This window comes from Physeter macrocephalus, chromosome 1 (genome assembly GCF_002837175.3).
Source record: "Physeter macrocephalus isolate SW-GA chromosome 1, ASM283717v5, whole genome shotgun sequence".
Taxonomy (NCBI): domain Eukaryota; kingdom Metazoa; phylum Chordata; class Mammalia; order Artiodactyla; family Physeteridae; genus Physeter; species Physeter macrocephalus.
The window spans coordinates 62,606,876-62,629,735 of NC_041214.2; the positions used below are offsets into that span (position 1 = coordinate 62,606,876).

Genomic DNA, 22,860 nt, shown 5'->3' on the forward strand with positions numbered 1-22,860 from the left:
GCGGCATGTGGGATCCTCCCGGACCGGGGCACGAACCCGGTTCCCCTGCATCGGCAGGCGGACGCGCAACCACTGCGCCACCAGGGAAGCCCAATTATAATTCTTTTTGATCCCCACTTCTTTAATTTAGAATAGGTCTCTGACAAATACAAATTCCTCTGGCTCTAAAATTTCCTCATCTGTACTTTTCTCCCAATCCTCATCTCTCCAGCGCTCTCCCACATGGTCATGCTGGCTAGGATTTTAAACAGGTAGAAATACTTTTCCCAGTAATAGAACATTAGATGGGAGAAACAACTGCTAGATATACAAAAGCCCAAGACCAAGCTCCCTGAAATGACTTTTGTACAGTGAAAGGACTCTCACTATAGTCTAAGGCATTGACAAAGGTTTATCTATGTGATGTCTCAGTCCAAATATTCAAAATTCCTCTGACCTCCACTTCAGAGAAGACCTCTGCTTACTTTAGCTTCACCGTAATATTAGCCAGATGTCAGACCAAGAAAATAGCTACTCTATGAGAAGGAATTCCTTAAAACTGACTGACTGCCCAGGGAAACTAACAAGTGCCAAGTGTGATGGACCCTTTGGCATGCTCCATCACAACCTCCAAAGGAGGGTGGCGCGGATGGTGGCATGAGTGGTACTAACCGTGGATATCCGGTGCCATAGTGTCATGGGGATAGTCTTCACTTTTCATGAACAGCAGGAGCTCCTCTCCTGGTGCAATGTCTGCAACTACTCTATAAAATATCTTCAAGAGACAATGAAGGGGTGGGGGGAGAGAAAGAGAAGTGAATATTAAGAAAGGGCAAGATATACACTAAGATAACTGTACGTTCTCCCATACCTGAACAAAAATATTCCTTTTTATTTTCATCAAAAGAACTAGCTTTCCTGTTTTAGACACTGAGAACTAGCCCTCTGATGACAAATGGAAAGCTGTGACTCTCATGCCAATTCATAAATCTTTTCCAGCTCCCACTTCACAAATCAAATTTTCTTAATGCGAGGCTTGCTGTGTCACATACACCCTGTGTAATGTTTAACAAAGAACAATCCCTTCTCTGAATTCCTTACTCTAGGGAGCCACACACATACTCAGAGAGTTGAATGTGTCTTGCGTTATCCAGCAGTGGCCTAGCGAAGACGGGCAGGGGCACAATTACTCCCCTCGAGCATGTTCTCCAAAGTAGCACCTTCTCAACGAGGAGCTTTTAAGGTAATAGGCTGGAGGGACATAACATAAAGAATCATGACAACAAGATCTGTAGAGAACATAGTCAAAGGAGAGCATTCTGTTTTTTAAAAAAACTTAATCCGTCTTTTACCAATCAAAAGTGCCACTCACAGGTCCAGGACCTGCCTTCATGACCCAAAGCCTGATCCCACTCTTTGAAAGCAGGCATTATGCCTTCAATTGATTCCTTTACCAGGGTTTGGGGGTGGTGCTTATTCCTCTTACTTTCTGGCAAAATGCTGATGAGAGGACAGATTTAAGAAATCCATTAATAACTGACTAAAAAGCAGTGGGGCAAGTGTGGAAAAAGCCCTGACCTATAATTTTCAAGGGCTGCCTACCTTTCCCCTGACCAGCGTGGTTACCCTAGGTAGGTCATTGCCCAATCTACTTGTCCAGGATTCCGGGTTTCTTCATTTATAAAAGCATTTAATTCTGATTTGCAACATATACAAACATCGAATCATTATGTTGTACACCTGAAACTAATATAATGTTATATGTCAATTATATCTCAATAGAAAAAGGATTTAATCATGAAAATATTTAAGGTGCCTTTTCTTTTTAATGTAATATGTTCCTAGTTTTTAATTCTATTCTAGGATTACTTATTAAACAACGATTCCGTAACCAGATAGAGGTTATGAAAGAAAGAATAAAGTTATACAGTTAACTGGTGAAAATGAGAACAATTACATTCACACACACTCACACACACACACACACACACAAATACCACCGAAAGCAACAATGGCAACAACAAAACTAGGGATTCAATTCTGCTCAGTCTCGATGCAATGGGGAGAAAAATCACATAACACAAATTGTCACACCCTACTAAGAAATGGGAAGGATCTATTTTGAGAAGACATTGCTCTACCTGTGGTTTCTTGCAGGACCACTTATTTCAAACTGAGAAAAGTTGAGTAATTTAATGTTTTATAAGATCAACAGAAATGTGCATAACTTTAATTATATTTATCTGTTTATCTCTTGAAAAGCAGAGGACATGAAACATAAGTACGTGCCTCTTCATTCCAGTAGGTGGCTCTAAACTCCAATTGTTTATTTTTCTTTAAAAAGACCAGAGCACAAAACTGTGCTAAATTCAAAAAATAACTCAATGAGGAGTATTTTCTGCTTAGTTTCTTTCCTGTCAAAATAAAATCATTTTTTTCATGCAACAGTAATTTAACCACATGAAGTTGCTTTATAGAAAATAATGCCAAACATAAAATGTTGCCCTAATATAATATAACCTAAGATTCTTTATCTCTATCCTTAGATAAAATCCAGACTATCTTAGGAAAATTACTCTTTGTTATGTGCTGATTCTATAAAAACCAGAGAATTTACAGTTTGTATCTTATTAACCCTAACGTTCACATTTTCCCTTCTCTGGAAGTACACTGAGAGGAATAATTCTGCTCAAAAAGTTACCAGATTTAAAAAAAAAAAAAAAGTGTGCGTTTGCTTTTTCCCCCTAAACTTTCCAGTTAAATGCTTATTAGTGCCGTGTTTCATTCTAGAGTTCTATTTCCCCTTAGAAAACAATAGACTTCTCTCAACAGTTTGAATCACCTCTTCTTTTGGCATCTCTCAAAGGTTTAACTTATTAGCTTCCTTTCCAACAACATGTTGATATTTGAATTGTGACATATTAGAACTTTTCAGTGGCTTCTCGGAAACAGTGAGGTTAAAGAGACAATATCCCGAAAGACGGTAAAACAGTACAATTGTCTCTGTCGGGGAATGCTGCAGAGACACACATGCCAGATCATTGGAAGAAAGTATTATGATATCATTATTTCTTTTGAATAAGAGTCCACTATTAATCATGTCTCTTTTAATTCCATTTTAGATTTACTCAATCCAGTGTGAACAGTCCAAGAAACAAAAGAAAGTGATAGATACACTGTAACTATACATCAGAAAGATAATTCTCTTTGCCGGGACATAGATCACTACTGTAATTTCCCTTTAAGTGTCCAGATTGTCATGTGAAGAATACTGAGTGCATAAAAAATAAAAGACACGGAAGAGCGTTGATGTTGGCTTTATTTACTGGAGGTAAAAGGTGACATTCCAGGCCACGAAAGGCAAGGCAAAGCAGAGTGGGTTTTAACTTCAGGGTGTTCTTTTCGATTTTAAGTTAATTTTTATGGTGCTCATGAAACTGAGGTTTGAAAAGAACTGGCAAGAGCCCGAAGTAATGAGGGCAGATTCTGGGCATGCTTCCTCCTATCGCAGTAAGAATGTGCCTTGAAGCCCCATCTACCGCCCTTAGAAATCCAGTGCTTTTTTCAAGGTGTTGTTACCACTTGCCATTTCATTATATCTCAACTCTTTGGATTTTACAGAGACTGAAGCAAAATTATGTCTTTGCTCTTATAATTACAATGGTCCCAAAGTGTAATTTGAATGCTTGAATCCAGAGATGTCTACATACAAAGTTGGTTTATGTTCTTGCAATAACAATACACCAGCAGGCGTTTGAGAAGTGAGAGAAGTCGTTTAAATGAAAACATAATGACAATTTGTTGCCTCAAAACAATTATGTGGGGGAAAGATGGAATGTAATGTTGGAGGAATCAAGCCTTTCAGAAAAAAAAGTTATCGCTCTATGCTTTTATGTTAGAAAATGGGTCTTTCAGCAAAGAACAATATAATAAAGAACGGAAGTGATTTATGTAGCTTCTCCCGCAGGTTTGTCTATTAAGTATGCTCGACCATGCTTATAAAAATGTAATCATAACATCTTTAAAATCAGTGTATTGTCAAAATTTCGGCTATATATTGCAGTCCTATGAATTACACATCATCTGAGTTATGTACCCGAAGCAGAGACACGACCAATATAACCTCTCCGGGTTTTGTGTTAGATAAAAATGGAAGGGAATCAATTCCTCTGTTAAATTCCATAAAAGAGTTAACAGGTCTCTTCCATCAGGGAGTTTTATGGAAAAAGTTATCTGGAACCAAAATAAAAATGTCCTGGATCTGGGATTTTGTGATGAATTCAACTCACGTATTTAAAGAGGGGCTCAAAATCTCACTTAGAAAAAGTTGGAATGGATACAAAAGGGCTGTTGATTTATTATTTTGCTGTGTGTCTCTCAGAATGCTCTACCAGAAGGGAGAACACAATCTCTCCCAATATAAGGTGACAAATTAGAGGAATGGGGCCTTTTAGTATAAGAAAATAGGATTATATGAGAATTCCGTTTTTTAAAAGTCATGATAAATATTTAAAAACTGTGTTAACTCCTTTAGGGTTTTCTATTTGGTAGCTAATACCAAATTCCAGAAACACAACATGTTATGAACATGACCTAACTCTCCATATACCGGAAACTTTTGAAAGTTGAGGTGGTCTTTACATTTTATCATAGAAAAAATTTAATTTTTCCAATATCTTGCTGGACTCTCTTTAATTTTTCCAGAAAGCTTTATCTCTGTCCTTGTAAGTATGGATATTATATCTAAATCCCTGAATACTTTAATTTATAAGAATAAATATTATAGTAAATGGTTTAATAGATCTTTCTATATTCTTTTATTTTAAAATTTGCCAAAATATCAGCTAGTGAAATTTCTTAATATTTTTTAAAAAATTCTAAAGCATTCAGATATTTGAAGATAAAACTAGAAATCCCTCAAATTGTTCACTTTTACTACTGGTGAAATTCACAATTTAAGGCATAAATGTAATATTATGCATGTATATAGGAATTACTCTAAAAAATAATTATTCTTAATTTATTTTAATCAAACCTTGAAATGGTTCCAAATGTCAAAAGGATATCTGTTCAGTTAATATTCATAAGGCTAAGCTAAAGGTAAAAGGCAGTGGTGATGTGGATTTGATTTAGCAAATTTTAGACTGCCAAAATGTATATTTTCATACAACGTTATATATAAGTATATATGTGCTTGGATATATTATATATTTTATATGTGATTTATAAATGTGGCAAAGTATACATTTTAGGGACATTTTTAAATCTGCAAGAGATATTAGTAATCTCATATTTTACATATTAATATAAATTAATAATTAATGGCATATGATTAATTCTATTATATATCATATAAGTTATATACAATTATATATTTTATAAATTGCATATTATATATAATATATGTTATAGATAACTTTATTATATACAGTTGGAACTGAAATTAATCACACTTTATTAAATATTCATTTTCTTTTCTTATTTAAGCCCAAGAGGACAGCCACTAAAGAGAGTATGGACAGTTATAAGCATTCTGATAGCAAAGGTAATAGGCTATAAAAGACTTTCAGATTAATTCTGTTTTGTACTGTCACAGCCTGTGTTCAACCTATTCCTCCATCAAATTGATGATGCTACCATTTGTATTTATAAATGGCAATAATGTGGGTTCTTGTTTATTATCCTATAAAATAGAAAAATCTAGAATCTGTCAGACCAGACTTGCTGTCTAGTTTGCTATGCTTGGATCGATTCAAAGTATTATGCTTGTATTACTGAGACAGAAGAAGAATTCAGTGCACAGAGGGAAAACAAGAAAGAAAACATCATTTACTTTTAAAAAGATGAATAAGGACTCATTGTTATGAATTCCCATTTATTTTTCCTGGTCAAGCACTGGAAGTTTTATTTATGCTTAATAGACTGCATTTGGCATGTCTGAAAATGGCAGAAGTGTGAATTATGAGTGACCTTCAACCTATTCAGGAAGTTGTAATAATTGAAATAATAGAGAAATGTACTCCCTGAAAAATCTGTACCGAGAGACAACTTTTTCAGACTATCGCCGTCTTTTCACTTTGAAGTAGACAGTTGATTTCTTCCTTCCCACCTCCCAACAATCAGCCTGAATGCTTTATTTTCTATAGCTTCATTCAATTTGCCAGTCCGAAGACTAGGAAAAGCTGAATGGAACTTTAATGTTTAGAGTGTGGATAGAAGGGGAGATAAGTGACCATTTGCATGTCTGAACAAAGTCAATATTTGATATGAACACATCTGTCAGTCTTGGTGCTGCAGAGGTAACATCAAGTCCACAGAGACAACGTGTGTATATGTGCTGGCTTTAGGAAACTTGCTCTGGACCCCTGATCCTTCCATAGCAACACGGGAAACCCCTACTCAGGAGGGCGGGAGTGACAAGTTTTTAACCTCCGAAAGAAGGACCCTATTACACATTCTAATCCTGATTAGTAAGAGATAACTAAAAGTGTCTTCAGCAGACAGAGACTGATGACAGAATGTAAAGATATTTGTCCAACAGAATGGAAGCATTACCGTGGCCAAGCTTCTCTAAAGCAAACCATCCTTAGTTTCCTTAGTTCCTCCAAAGACATAGTATCCCGAATTTGTCTTTAAGGTAACAGTCTAAAGACTATAAAATATTAACTGAGAAATGTCAGGTACTGTCTTGCTGTATCTGCTTCCAAAACAAAATTATATGTATCCACTGGCTATTTTCAGAACAAAAATATTAATGGAGAAGTTCTGCCCCACACATTTTATCTCTTCATTAAGAACATGAAGAGAAAGCCAAGTGTAATTTATTGGATGAAACAAAACAGAAAGGATTGACCGTTGACTCTAGTTTGCAAGAACAGGGCAAGTGATAAAGATACACATTATTATACCTGGAGCCTGCAGTGTACCCAGCCTGGAAGCCTTGAAAGTTGTCCTGTTAAATAACCTCTAAGGATCTCTCTACAGACCCCACAAGAAATATTCATTAGCCACCTGTCTTTAATGTGGTCGTTTTGTCTGACTCTATGAAAATTGATCATTCTGAACAGTTTCAGGATGTTTGGAAAGTGAGGAAGCTAAAGATCCTCTTTGGGTTTTTTACTAGACTGGAGGTGTTTCTTGTGTTCTTGACCAACATGTTTTCCTCCTTGATGACTGGCTTGTAATGAATTCTGACAACTATCTTTTTGGTACCATTCCAGAAATAGCTGGAGTCTGGTATGGTTGTGATGCTTTTAGATCTTCCTGAATGAAAAGTGTTGTGTACATGCAAATGTTAATTACTTAGAATGTGCAGATCATCTTTTTTCAATTTATGTGGTTTGTGGATCTTGGTAAAAATTCCTAGTCTGTGTAGTGCTATGGCAGGGTTGTGTGCTGGGCATAATTACATGAGGGAAACTTTTTTGTGGGGAGGGGATGCTATTTGTTTTATCATGTAAATATCAAATGACAGACTATGTCTGAGACAGTTTCATCTTCCGGTGAAGGAAGTAACTTATCAGCCAGACAGCATCCCCCCAAAGTCAGCTTAGGCACCGTTCACAAAGCCAGTCTCTGGGTATTGCCAGCTGGCATTCATCTTAAAACAGCAGAGCATAACTTTGGTATAAAAGTGGAACTTGACTTAAAAGCAAAGCAAAGAAAATGGCCAAAGCCAATAATAATTTTAACATCAAAAGAGGTCATAGAAAATGTGGACAGAAATCCTTGTAAAGGAAGAGCAAATTAACAAATTACCTGACAGTTGACGCAAAAATGTTTAAAAAGTAGAGAGAGGCTAAGATACTACATTTCGCTTTTTTGCACAAATTGCATTAATTGAATGATGTAGGCATACATTTTTTTCAATAAAAAGCCAAAGAAAATAACTTGATAACTGAGTCCATAATAAGCCTGCAATAATAATACTGTTATAGTGTCACAGCAGCCTGATAGCACCGCTGACGTGGACCCAGGGAGAGGGAAAGTGGGTGTGCCAGTTCAGCCATGATGGTCCTGGAAGCAGTTAAAACTTTATAAGGTAAAGCACAAACGAGAACAATGCCTGATCCAACTGAAAACACTGTAGAATCTTGCTGCTGTTCCTCAACAAGGGAGCTGGCAGAATCCCTTAAGTGAATTCTGACCTTGTAGTCTCTGAAGGGCACTCCTTCTTCTAGATCGTATTTCTTCAAAATATACATCAAACATTAGATAATCTCTTATCGACACATTTTGTTTTCTTCAGAGGGAACAGCAGACTTCTCTTAGTCTACTTACTAAATACCAGCTGTCAAGGGCCTGTTTAAAAATGAAAGGACTTATCACCTTGTGTAAATGACAAGATTAATAATGTCTTGGGTTTCTGAGAACTTTATTCCACTTGTAGACCATGTTAGGGCAGGCCAAGAGCTTGAATGAAATTGCGTTCCTTTCTGTGATGCACACCTATAAAATGTTACCCCAAATCACATGCCCAGATCTTTCTCATTATCATGAGTGGAAAGGTAGGTCTTGTGTAAGTTGAAAAAGTTCACTTACACGAATTGGGCCATAGTGACCTGTCTGATTACAACCAAAATGGTTTCACCATGAAGTAGTATTAGAGGAAAACTTGTGTCCAGAGAGCTATTTCATAAGTACACTAAACTTGCGAACATATCTTAGATAAGAACTGGCCTGATTTGAGGTACCTAGGGGTCTGTGGGTCCACTTGCCTTTGATCTAGGTGAAGGGTATAGCAATGGGGAGGTCTGAGGAAACTCATCAAAGGATGGAGGGAAAGGCAGGAGCAGGGTGAGAACAAATCTAATGCAACATGCTCCATGCACCCATCAAAATGGATGTAAAAGTAAGATATCTACAAGACAACAAAGAAAAGGACATCAAGATATCCAGATTTTTAAAAAAAAACACTCAGTAAATCATCTAGGTGTTTGGCCTACTTGACATTAAACACATGGATGCTTCCAGATGTAATGAAACCTCTGAATAATTAATAAACCATTTTCATGCTTCCTCTACATATCTGGTCCTCTTGAGGACCTATTCTAGAAAGAACTTTCATTATCCAATTCTCTGCTTTTGCTTCTGCCCTGATCTACCTCCCAGTGCTGGATCCTCAATCAGGGATAATTCAGACCATTAAAATGTAAAGATATTGAAGCATTGTCTGTCTCAGTAAAAATTTCCCACTAAAGGCTGTGCCACAGCAGTATAGCTATGTAACACTGTACAAAAACTTTAAGGAATAAGGGGAAAAATAATTAGGACTTCAAGGATAAAGAGCCTTAGGTGTTTTTAGTGGATCTACTATTTTATGACTGGAGTGTGACTTAATTTACTAGTGTCTTTGGTGCGGCCTTCTTTTAGAAAGATAAATTACTGTTGTTAATACAATATTTTCAGGGGGCAATAAGGATATCAGTCAGAAGCTGCAGCTGCTTAGAAATTACGGTTTAGCAAGTATGCCAGTGTTTTCAGAATTTCTATCTCCAAAAACATCACTGCAATAATTTTGAAAACATGAAATGAAAAAGACATCTAAAAACAATAAACTCGAGTCTTCTAGGCAGCATTGTCAAGAAAAAAGCTGCCACAAAGCTCACTCTGGCCTGAAAAAAAGAAATCTGCAATGAAATAACTTGCAGAAATCTATTGGAAGATTTAAACTCTGAAAGATCCCCTCAAATAAAATGCTTGTAGAGAGGTATTAGGAAAATGTTCATTGAATAGCCTTTGTCTTTATGATACAAGACAGATTGCACGCTTTATCAACTTTACCTGAAAATCAAAACCTAGGCTGTTTCTAAGTACCTCATCACCCCAAACAAATCAAATACAAGTTTTACCCAAGACAAAGTGTTTTGACTGACCCACTATCATCAAACTGTATTATCATCTTTAGCAGACACATTAATTCTCTTTTGTAGAACTCCTTCACATCATTATAAAACTGATCCAAATTGACTAAACTTGATCTTTAATATTAGAATTTTTAAAAATATATATCTTTGCAAAAGTAAACTATAATTTATACCCTCCTTTTTGTTTTAAGTCATCTTTTCCCTTCTTTGTTGGATGCCCTAATTATTACAATGACTAGCTTGCAGTTGAAAGATTCGCCTGAAATTCTTCATTTTTAAAGCCCAGGACTTATTTAAAATTCATTTTATAACCTTGAGCTCTATCTAAGAATCAGAGCAAAGAGGAACACTTTTTACAGTTTTTTGTCACGTGCTTAATTTGCTTTTGTGTGTGCAGGTGAGTTGATGTTGTTAATGTTTAATAATTACTCCTGATCCAGGGTGTCTCTTTATATCTGGATATTAAATAATATCTCACACAGTGGGAGCGTTCATTATGAGATGAGTTGTGCTTATTCACCATTTGGCAGCTCCTATTCCTCACAGAAAACAGAGTGAAAAAACAGACCTAGAGAATCTCTTTAGTCAGCTCTTTTATCATTGCACCTAGTCCAACATTCACATTTCAAAGCTGCCTGGAATTGCTAGTCTTAATTGGCTTTTAGAAAAGATGCATACATGCTTATAGATGAGTACGTTTATAATAATGCATACACTATTTTGATGTCTGCTCTCGTTTGTCTTGTCAACTTGGTTAAGTGTGATTGTATGCATATATGTTTATCACACAAATCTGACTTTTACCTCTGACTTTCCTCTCATTGTTTATGGGTGAACTTACTTGACCATATAATGTCAATTTCACAACTATGTTATTTGATATGTACTCTCTTATCATCTTAGATTTCTGCCAGCATAATACATAAGTTTAAAATGAGAACTTACAGAAATAATAGTGTATGTCTACTATTGGCCTTTTATGGTTTTCCTGATTAACTATTTTCCCTGATTCTTCAGTTAAAATATGTAAACATGCTCTTCATTAAGATACAAAACCATCATATTTTCTTTCGAAAGCAATGTATTTTACAATGTGTACCTCAAAAGTAACCATGTGAATATTATAAATGCCTACTCTAATAAGCAATCTAATTCATACTTAAGAAAGCAAAATAGTTTCCTTTTTTAATGAGATCACAATTCCCAAGGACAAGAGTATATTTATTAAAAAATATTAGACCCATAACTATTAAATGAAAAAATGTATTGGCCACAAGTCTCATTCTTCAACCATCTTTTCACTGATCCTACAACAGTTTTATCTGTCTAAGGAAATAGCTCCTGTTGTCAGTAAATATGGATAGCAAATAATTATTATGATATAATTACATTATTTCATCTTACAGCTGCCTTTTGAGGTCTTCCAGTTCCTTTTTTAGGAAGCATCACACGCACAATTCACTCATTTACACCTATGTAATTCCCACACCTACATATAGTCAGTGCCCAGAAATGTTTGTTGTTGATGGTGACAGACAGTAACTCATATGACGGACTTGGGATATTTTCTGCTTACGATCAATAGCTAATTTAATAATGTTTTCCTTTGTCAATAATGTCTCTTGTTTTCTTACAGCAAAGGGAAAAAACCAGTTGATTGGTTTATTATTTTTGATATATGTTGAAGATTTTAAAATGATTCCCATTTAAACCTAATTTTATAATTTACTACCTCTTATACAGTTTAGTCAGTAAAAATTATCTAGTAGCTGGTAAAATGCCAAAGAATAATCTCATAACAATGATTGAAACAGAGTCTTAGACCATATGACGCTAGCATTACTTACCAGCTTTCAAATGGAAACATCTAATTTAAACTTTTCTTTTTCTTGGTGGTGATTTTCATAGTAGATTTGCCAAGCAACCATTTTAATATGGTCTTTGAAACATATTTGATTTACATAACCATTGGTTTAAAAGAAATAAACGATGATAATATAACTATATTCTAACTCAACGATGTTTATAAAACAAAAATTAGCAGGTTGAAGTTCTTGTTGTTTTAAGTATTGTCATACTAAGTTACAAGATTCATAACCTCACTTTATTGAGTGCAAAATATGTTTCTTGATATTTTCATGATCTTGCTTCATAGTTATTGTTATTAAAGTTAACCTCACTGCATGAGCCTCCATAAAGCAATTTCCAGCAGTGATACTTTTAAACATTTCACATAAACAACAACAAAAAATGTTATTTGATTAATCTAAAAGTGTTTCTCGTTTATAATTAGGCAAATCAAATGCATAATCAGACAAGTTCACACGTAGATCATACATATACGTCTACCTATTATTTAAAATAAAATCTATATAATATTTCAAGTGTATCACTTCCAATTTCTGCATAAATTCAATGTTCTTGATTAGTTCAGTACTTTCTATGAATGTCTCCATATTATGACAGAAAAGGAAAAAAAAGGTAAACAGCTTTTAATAACAGCTACTAATAAGTAGTATTCAGTTTTTAAATCATTCAGTCATTCCCAGAAAACTAGGGCATTTATGAAGTTTACTAGCACAAAATGAAAAAACTACCCAAAAAAGAAGTACTGAAAATGACTTTATTCTGCATCTTATATTTGGGCATTACCTTTCACCATATCGACAAACAGGCCACAAGGGTCTACTGAAGCTCACTGTTATTTTTATTCTTCAGGCTTCACTGATACTTTAGTGCTCTCCAAGAAAGACAAGAAAATCTTTACAACATACCTGATCATTTATCTGGCATGCAACGAGGTTGTGCTGATCATAACAGCCAGCGAACCTGATGTACTTGAGCCAGCTTCCTACATCTGGTTGACTAGCATCTATGCAGAACTTCACATTGCAAAACTCATCTAAGATCTAGAAGGAAGAAGACGAGAACAATCAATTTCCATTATCAGTTCATTCATTAGAATGGTTAATTGCTTGAAAATATTTTATTCAGATGTATGTTGCCTCCTTTGAATCCTTAAGAGAAAAAAAGTCAGCATGCATATTAATAAAGAAGGAATAATAATAAGTTATCTTAGAAGTGGCAATGTACTGCCTTTAAAGGAACAAAGCAATTGTAAATTATTACAAAAACTAATTGGGTTTAAAAATGCTTGATTCCTTGTTATGAATGAATGAGTGCTATTGCCTTAATTTTATCCAATGTGATTTTTACGAAAAATAATATTGAACAGCATATATTAACATAATATTTCTAAACTATACAAGTCAATATTTTAGTTTCAGATAATCTTCCCTTGTAAGTGTATACTTTCACATTTTTTGCACTTTAAATAAGTGCAATTTTAAAACTTTAATCTAAATATTGTCAAATTCCTTTTCAGTTTGCATTGCACTACCATGAAACAAATCACACCCGTAATTGAAGAAGATAATAAGATTTGTCTCACTGATGCTTCCGACCAAACTAAAGAAAAACAAATGAAAATAAATAATTGGTAAGCACTTGTGCAAAATATGTCAACCTAAAGTTTTAGGTAACACATGCCAATGCACATTTCAATTTTATGTTTTGTAAGTAAAATACCAAAACTGGCTTGTGAAGAAGTAAAAAATATTTAAGAATACTGACATAAATTGCCATCATTATATATGGTTGTGTATGTTAGTGTTGTTATTTTTCATGAGATTTTATGTTTGGCCTATGCTAAATATTAATCACTACTCAGGATACCTATTAAACAAAAATTAAGATGGGAAGTGTCCATTTTTAAAGTCTTGTCTACTTAAACGAGGCTATTCGGATTCAATAGTAGCAACAATGTTTTAAACATCAATATTAAAAGCTACATAGTTGTTGACCTGATGGTAAATAACTAGAAAGTCTGGTAATGTTAATGTCAATCAGTTAGCGCAAACTTGAGGAAGTTTCCTATCAAAGACTAAACAATATAGTCTAGAACATTAATTGATGAATTAAATAACCCCCTCCCCCGCCAGAACTCTGCTGTATCTATACCTATACAAGTTAAAACTAAACACTCCCGGTGCATAGACCAAAAGCAATTTTGCACAGAATTCAGGTAATCACCCAGTTGCAGATTCAAGTCATTAACTCACCACAAACTTCAAGAAGAAGCCCAGTACTCTGAAGGCTCTAGTCAAGAGGCATTATGAATAAGCCTTCGGCCATGAGGCAATTAAAGGGCAATAAGTAGTCCCACAATTTTAAAAAGAAAAATTGAAACATAAGATAGGAATAATAATTGCCACACACACACACACACAAATCAAGTCTTTTTCAAGGAGGCCTCTTTGCACCACCACCAACAAAAAGTCTATATTAAATACCCTCTCTAGTGAGAAGAACAGATTTTAACAATTTCTCATTTATAAAATTACAAACTTTAAGTTGTTTTCTTCAACTTTCAATGCTGAGCAGCTTAAATGGCAACTTGAGATTACCCCCTCCTCACATGCCTGGAAGGAGCATAAATAACATCAGCAATACACACTTTAAAACAGTAAAAGGTTGGGATTGTTGGTTTGTTTTTTGGTTTGTTTGATTTCTGGTTGATATTGTTTGTTTCCTTGACTAGCCCCCCTCCCCCCCCCAAAAAAGGTAGTTCTACTGACACACTAGAGAAATATTTAATGAAGGAAACAGGGTGAAGGCAGTGAAATGCAACACCAATTGCATTTCATATTTGCAGAAAGACGTGGGAAACCTGTTAATTTCAAAGTCAAAAATTATTTATCCCCTTGGCTTTCTAGCATTCCCTTTTTGCAAGGGCAGGGTAAGTACTGCATATACTGCACATAAAAATTCTAGGTGTAATTTTACTCCGTGTTAACATTATTGCCATTGCCACTGTCAACAGTGAAATTAATTTAAAAACAGGTTCATTTCCAAAGAATGTCTTTTTACATACATGTAATATGATTATTCAAATATTTCACCAACGTATTAACTTTCTTACTCTCCGTATTCTTGCCCCAAGACAAAAGCTTAACTTTCTCCAGAAACCTTTCCCCCGTGGGTGAATTATTCGCTTCTGATTTGCTAACACAACTGCATTTGTCTCCCAAATGTCTTAATCGTCTCGGAAATCTCGAATAAAATACAGTAACAACACATCTTCCGTCATTTCATCGAACACACTCCTGTGTTTTTAAAAGCTGTCAAGTTCCAAAGACAGCTTAAAAAAAAAATTCCCTTTAGGTGGACTTTAGAGAAAGGCCCTTTCAAAAATCCAACAGCGAAAGGAAAAAAAAAAAAAAAAAAAATCCCCACAATCTAGCCAAAGGGTCCGAATGTGACTTTCTCGCGAAGCAGCACACGATGTTGGACAGCAAAGCTGTTACTTGGCAAGGTGGAACTCGGCCGAAAGCGGCTCCAAAGTCGCGTGGCCGGTGCCAGGAATTCAGATTTTGGCAACCCCACCTTCTGAGTCCCTGATACCGACGGACAGACACACGGAGGGAGGGGAAGGAGGAGAAGAGCGCGAGGAAAGGAGGCCGACAGCCGGCAGAGAGACCCACCGAAGGCCGGACGACCCACCCCGGAGACGCGTCCAGACCGCACCGTTGCACAGGAGGAACAAGGAAATCGCCAGTCCCGGCAACGTAGATAAGCACAGGGCTCCGCGAGACTGCGGGCAAGTAGGAAAAGAAGGCTGGGGGGGGCGGGGGGCGCCCCGGAGAAGGGGTGCCAAGGCAGGAAACTGTCCCAAGTAACAAACTATGCACATCGCCAGGACTTTTTTTTAAAGTGAGTTCTCTTACCTTAAGATTTCTATGGCCTCAACTCAGCAATAAAAGGCAATCACAGAAGAATTAAAACAAACAAAATAAAATAATCAGCAGCCCCCAGGTTTCCTGAACGAAAATCCTTTCATACGATCCCGAGCCACATTTCGAGATGTTTTTTAAAAAAAAAAAAAAAAAAAAAAAGCCTCGCGTCTCGATTTCCGAATGGTCTCTGATAACTTTGTCCGTCTCTAGGATCTGCTCGCCAGGACCACGCGTTTCAGATTTATTGTCCGCCAACAGTGTGTTTTTAAGACCAGAAATGAAGTCTCCTCTCGTCTGGGTGACCCGAGTTTGGTGTGTTTTGTCTTTTTTCCCCCTTCCTAAATGAGTTCCGAGCTATTCTTTCTGGTTCACATCACCTCCCTCTTTTCTCACTTTCTCTTGCTCTTATCAGCCCGATGTGTAATGAAAGTTATCTGAAACCCACTAAAACTTCTTCCACTTCTCTCTCCCAGTTCCAAGGTGGGGGGTGGGGGGGGGAGATACAAGCAGGAGGAGGAGAGTTTGAAAAGGTGGGGGGCCTGGGGAGGCGAGGGGAGCTCTAGCCCCCTTTCTGATCCTCCGCTGCGCCTTCCCCGGTCCTAGACCCTCACGGGATCGTCCCCTTTCGCAACTCGTAGCTCAGCCGCCGGGTTTCTATTTCATGAACTGTCTCTTTAAAGAGGATCTGCTCGGCCATCCAGAAAGAACCCGGGGCGAGGGAGAAAGGGAGCTATCTCCCGCCGCCCAGAGTGATCGGAAGCCAGACAGGCTCCTCTTTCAGTAAATTTTTAAAGTGACAGCAGCCTCCTCTGGCGAGAGAGGTCACAAAAAGGTCGCCAAGACTCAGTCCTATAGGGACAGACTGATTACGGATGCACCATCCCCCTTAAACATGTAGATTTCTCTGGGTAAACAACCAATGGGGAGATCTCGCCAGGCAGGATTTCTTTCCCCAGGGAAATATCCTCTGTTTCGGTGTCCTGAAAGCACAAGTGTAAAAGTGTGTGTGTGTGTGTGTGTGTGTGTGTGTGTGTGTTGGGGGATGGGAGTAATGGGGTGGAGAAGGGCTTTCGGGGTGTGAGGGTGTGTGCACGAGGCTGGGGGTGAGGCGCTGGAGGGGGCGAGGAGGAGGTTTAGGGTGAAGAGACGCTGGCTCACGCTAACCATAATTACTTTAGAAATTCTCCGAAAACAGTTGCCTAAAAAGTTGAAAAGGACATTTCCAGTTTTCTGTTAAGTATTTATTATTATTATTGAAATTCGTACTTTGATTTTTCCCTCCATTATCATAGTTAGGTCAGCAGAAGAGCATGCTACTTTTTAAATCATATTTTTCTTAGAAGAAGGAATTTAAAAATCTGAAACATTATTTGCATATAACCCGTCCAAATAGCGTATTAGAGGATTAGAGAGGTTGACGATTGTCTGGTGAGTTTTTGCTATATTCTCTGATACATTAACTAAAACATCATGAATGCCCCAAAGTGGCATTGATAACTCAGATTATTTTTTTAACTTTTAACATCATAAGTGTTGTTTTGGGGGAATCAGTACTATATGGTGATTAATAATTTTCTAATATATATGGTCAGCTTTTATCAACACATTCCAGAAACAACATTGGAAGAAAGAATATAGGGAATGCGTGGCAAAATAAGTGTCTACGGATTTACTCCAGCCAAGCTTGGAAATTTTAGTAAAATCCATCGGTTAAATGGAAATAAACGCTTTTTATCACAAAACTCCATTCATAAAAACAAATGGACAAAATCCAACTTCTCAGCTCAACAATGGAAAGTTAAGTAAAGTAAGCGAGTCAAGGGACACTTGAGGGGGAGGGGTGGAGAGAGACGGGATGGAAAGCGCGTTTATGTTAAACTTCATCTGCAAACGGAGACGGTACAAGTCCCTTTTTGTTTTCTCCAAGTGCAAATAGACGTGTAAATCTAGTAGATCTGTATTTCCCCAAAATGCTGATTTAAAAACAAAAGGGAGGGATGGGGGGGAGAGAAAATGACAAGAGGTGGTGACTAATTCGTTTTGGTGGCCTGTTATCTGTGACATTGAACTGTTATTTCAGATAATGGCCATTGTTTGCGGGAAAATCGCACGGCAATGGTAGGTAGGACAGGAAAAATCCTTTGTAAATAACCTAAAACCCGGTCAGATATTCCCATAGAGTTCGGCGCTTGAGAGCCTTTAAGAGCTCCGGGCTTGCTGCTGCCATTGATTTCCTGCCCTTCCTCAACTTGCCCATTGTAGGAGCTCCCCCGACCCCCTTTTTTTTTTTTTTTTTTTAATTTAGCCATAAATTAGACCGGCTCGAGCTATGAGCTGTTCTATTTTCTTCCTGTCAGGATGAGGGATTTGTTTTATGATGCATTGTGTGTTAAATACAAGTAATCTGGGGAACCGATTGCTTCAGACAGTGCGGCCTGATCAGGGGGTCTGAAAGCTCAACGCCCCAATCCCCCGCCCTAGTCTCTGGCCTCCACCTCCTTGCCCTTTACAAAGCTGCTCTGAAAAGGAGGAAACGTCGGTGGATAAACATAAGTTCGTATGGAATCAGTGGCAGGTCCTGGCTAAATTAGGATTCGTGGAAAGGGCCTCGGAGTTTTTTCCCTTATATTGGGTTCGGGTGGGGGAGGTGGGGCGACTTTCAAGGTCTGGGCACTTGCAGGTGCGTCAGGAGGCCGGTAGATGGCGTTGCGCCCCGAATTAAGTAGCGGCGCTGGCGGCTCCAGCCACCCAGGTGAACCCGCTGCCGCCCGCCGGGTGCTGGCAGCCGAGCTCTGCCCTCCGCCTCCCGCGCGATCCTGCGCCTTCCGGAGGCTCAAGCCCGGATGGGTGCACCCTGCAGTCCAGACCCGCAGACACGGACCTGAGCTAAGGCTATTGCTACGCATGAAATTCTCTTCTTCAGATAGAGCTAAAAGAGTTAACACTTTCTAAGTCCTTGGAAGATTGATTTAGAGAGATAGGGGATTATTTAGCCTTATCATTATTATTTTATTAATGTCATCATCCTCAGTCTGGTTCTCCACTGAATAACTTGTGAGAAAGACTAAAGGACCTCGGCAAACATCAGATCTCAGTATTTCTTCTCTCTCTCTCTCTCTCTCCTCTCCCTCTCGTTCCCCCACCCCCGCCCCCTCCCCTCTTTGACTATACTGTGATAACTTCACGGACCTCGCTTTTTCCTGACTACGCAACTTGAAGTTTAAAAATGGGTTCCTGAATTCCCAGAGTAGCTAGAAGGGCCTTGATTCTCATGAAAGGAGCCTCTGGCTATTTCAATAATAACCCTTTAGGACAAGACCCTGACCTGCCTCCCCTGATCAAAAGTGACACGGAAGAGGAGCCGGAGGGCTGGAGGAAAAGGTTTTTGCAGTGGGGGGCTTGCTTTGCTCCCCGGTTAACTGGCTCAACATCAGGAGGTTTCTAAAACAATAAACAAATACAAGGAGACAAATACCACCACCAATTCCCTTTATTCCTTGGGATTTCTGGTGAAATCTGTTTACAGTAGTTCCCAGTTACAAATTAGTCTGCAAAAGCTGCTGTCTGCTCAGCAGTAATCAGTAACATGCGTGTTCTGCAGTGTTTAGCGCTGCCCTTGAAATGGGCTATTAAAAATAATGGTTTTACTATAATCTCAAACCAGCTTTAATTTGCAAACATGTATCAGCACAGATGATCTAAGTATTAAGGGAATGGAATAGGAGAACATACAACAACAAATGTACAGTTTGAAAGCAGAACATAGAGTGATTTGGCGGCAATGTTTTTTAAAAAGAATCATACTTTAAAAACATTTTTCCAGAAGGAATGATCGTTTTTTCTGCCCTGTTCTGTTAATTGTTGTTTACCAGGAAAAAGGCATTGGAAAATATGAGGTTTGAGTGTGACTTGATAGATTTTCTGGGAGCTGTAAAGATCCCCCTTTGGCTGATGGCAGGGCTGGGGTGGGAGAGGTTAATGTGTTTTCTTCCTGGTCTGAAAAGGGCATAAACCCTCCTCAGGCCCCTTCCTTCCTCCCCCATCTGCGTGGATTGCAGAATCTTTAAAAGGCTCAAAGATTTCCAATAAGGCCACTGGCTCTGCCTTCATTGTGTAACTGTTTATTTAAAATAAGTCAATATATTAGTTAAAGCAGTAAGAAGTTAGTACTCCAGTATTCAAGTGATTCCCACAAGACTGTAAGCTGATGCCTCTTTTAAGCCTTAAACTTCATGGTTGTCCCAGAAGTAAAAGTTCTGCTAATGGAGACCCTATGGGCATGGTACATTCCAGCACATCATTAAAGGAAAGAAAACCAGTCCAGCCAAAGCCAGATGAAATGACTGCACTGTCCACTTTTAATAGGCTTCCTGTGGACAAACAACCCTGTAACACTCTACAGAGGACAATATTTAAAAACAAGACAACTTGCTGGCAGTTTTCAATACCATAAAGTTAATAAAGTATGTTCCCATTCACCCTGACATTATGTTTTTAGTTTATAGAGGAAGGCACTTTATAACCTCAGCCTAAGTAGAGTTCCCTTAATTCTGTAGATTTGGGTTTCTTGAGGACGCTAAATATACACTGAGCTCCAAGCCTGACATTTTTGTTTTAACGCTGTTTGGGGTTTTTGTCTTTTTGGTGGGTTTTTTGTTTGTTTGTTTGTTTGTTTTGTTTTTTTGTAGCTTTTCAGGAACATACAAGTGTATTTTTACATTTCTCAAGTTCAGTTTCATTCATAGAGATCCTGTTAAATCCTGTTGCATACAGTTCACGTCAAGAAGCATGAAATAATCTGAGAAATTGACATTTGGCTGAACAATAACTGCTTGCTAATTAAATTAGCTTCATGTATGGATATTGATGTGTGTTTAAAAAGAAAATCAATGCTTCCTTTTCCACATCAGAATCGGATTTTGTAAAATCTTACCTAACTTAACTGATACAAATCTAAGAAAAAAAAATAAGTACCTCTTTAGGACTCAAGAGATTTCCCACTGATTCTCATATAAATATTTTTCCCAATACAGAAACTCCAATTTGTCTCTCCTCTTCCCTTCCCTCCAAATTCTTGACCACCTACAATTTCTTCTCTCAAATCTTTTTACTTAATAGGTAAGCCTTGTAATGAAGAATTACATTTAGGCAAGATAAACTAGACTGGGAAGCCATGGAATCAAAGGTAATATTTTGTTTAATTTTAATTTATATGTTTTAGTCAGGGGAGTATTCCACACGCTTGGCTCCCTAAACTTAAAGATGAATCCTGTCATGTTGGGTAGGTAGACCCAGCAAAAAAAACGGTCACACACAATAAGAGTTTACAAATAAAAAGCGCTCTGGATGTCCGGTCACCAACATACATTATTACCACTGCTCAGGAGAGATATTTCTGGTCTCTTTTGATGGACTTTGTCTTTTTTTTTTTTAACTCTATGGGGGTGGGGGAACTGTTAAAAAAAAAAAAGAAAGAAAGAAAGAAAAGAGGAAATTAAAGGTAAAAAAAAATGTAAATAAAAAATTTCCCTTGGTCTGGAAATGGGCCCGACTGAAAGCATGTTAATCTCCACCTCAGTAATTTGGTTCTCCAGGAGAAGACAGAAGCCCTGCTGCTGTGCCCTGCACTTCATAAATCACATCTTTATGTGGACAAGGTCAGGGCACCTAACAGCTCAGACATGGGCCTTCGCAGTGGCTCGAGGATTCAGGCATGTTTACTCTCCCGCCCGGCTCTCCGAGGAGTAGTCCAGCACGCTTCTAATTACTTTTGATTATTTTCATTTGCTGGGGTCAGTCTGGCTTGCCAGGACTGCTGGAGGGTTGATTTCCTACAAATCTTGATGTCTTTGTAGGACAGCCCTGTGTGCGTTCAGAATTAGCACCCCGTTATTGTCCCTCCAGCATGGGATCCCTCCAGACACTGTGATAGAAAAGTTTCCCTAGTGAATCATTACCTACTTCCCTTTTTATTAATTAACTACACAAACATAATCACCTATCTGATCTTTTTTAAAAAATGCAGATGACTCTCTTAACAGATGAGTATTATTTTATAGTATATTTGCCCAGAATAAACGTGATCCTTTTTTTTTTTTTTTTTTTTGCTTCGACTTTAAATATATTTAGTAATGATAGCAGCTCTTTGGAAACTAAGATGAAATACTTTGCTGAGACAACAGCTCTAGTGAATAAATTATTATACTCAAAGATTTATTTCCAAAACTCCAATTAAGGCTGCCATATTTAAAATATTTTTTGTTGGGCTATTTTGATGTATTTCAGTCCTAAGCCATTATGCTGAGTGGTTATTTTGTGGCTAAAGCACAACAACAAAAAATTTATACCAAGTTTAAATGAATACACTGTGATAAAATGAAAACTTTAATAAAATATGTCGTAGTAAAATTTGGTAGAGAAAAAGAGTCAAAATATCATTATTTTTCTCTTTCTTATCCCTCGAAAGTATAGATGTTTAATACAATGATGCATATGCCTTAAAAGATACATTCAAGAAAAAAATGATGAGGAAATAAATATCCACAAAACTGAGATAAATATTCATAAAAAAACACATAACACATCAACCTGGTTGTTCAGATAATAAGCATTTTCAGATCACTGAACAAAAATTACTATAATCTTTTTTATTTTATAAAAGATTACTTGGATCTTGATTATAAGTTGTCCCCAAAAGCCAAATCTCTCATTCTTCCTAACTTTAGATCAAAGAATTAAGGTTCTAAATTAAGGCTTTAGGAATTAACCTCAACTGCTAGGAATTAATTTTTTATTATTTTATCAATTTAAATTAAGTCAATTTTTCAAGACAGCATTTAGCACATTATGTAATAAATCCACAGTCAGCTTCTTTCCTGAGGCTTTAGGAACACCATTTCAGAGTGCTTTTAGACTTGTAATCTTGTGGAAGAAGTGAGTTGGAAGACCTTTCTCTGCCCCTATCTCTTCTCCTACCTGTTTGCCTTCGGGTAAAGTCACTTAACCTTTGAGTCGCTTTCTATGAACGTTTCACAATATCCGCCTAATAGGAGTGTTGAGAAAATAAATTGGGTAATATGAGTGTGAACTGCTCTGAGTTCGTGGGAACAGGTCAAAACACTAAGTTTCACAGTTTTTGTGTTTGTGTAATGGGTTAGACTAGACTTACATACACACACAATGAGGAAGATAGTCTGGTTTGTACTTTAGGGAACAGCAAA

At 37.4% G+C, this 22,860-nt stretch overlaps 1 protein-coding gene across 10 annotated transcripts in view; it reads right to left on the reverse strand.

Annotated features, from left to right (window-relative positions):
• Nucleotides 1-22,860, reverse strand: part of MECOM (MDS1 and EVI1 complex locus) — a 568,489-nt gene that overhangs the window by 47,432 nt on the left and 498,197 nt on the right. For 9 of the 10 annotated variants that reach the window (XM_007101585.4, XM_007101584.4, XM_007101578.4 and 6 more), the window contains 2 exons: nucleotides 12,620-12,754; nucleotides 652-754 (listed from right to left, as the gene is read on the reverse strand). In XM_007101585.4, the coding sequence (XP_007101647.2) occupies nucleotides 652-754; nucleotides 12,620-12,754 (238 nt within the window). Of the gene's footprint in view, nucleotides 1-651; nucleotides 755-12,619; nucleotides 12,755-15,631; nucleotides 16,341-22,860 lie in introns of those variants that run through there. The other variant, XM_007101580.4, reaches the window with a different exon arrangement.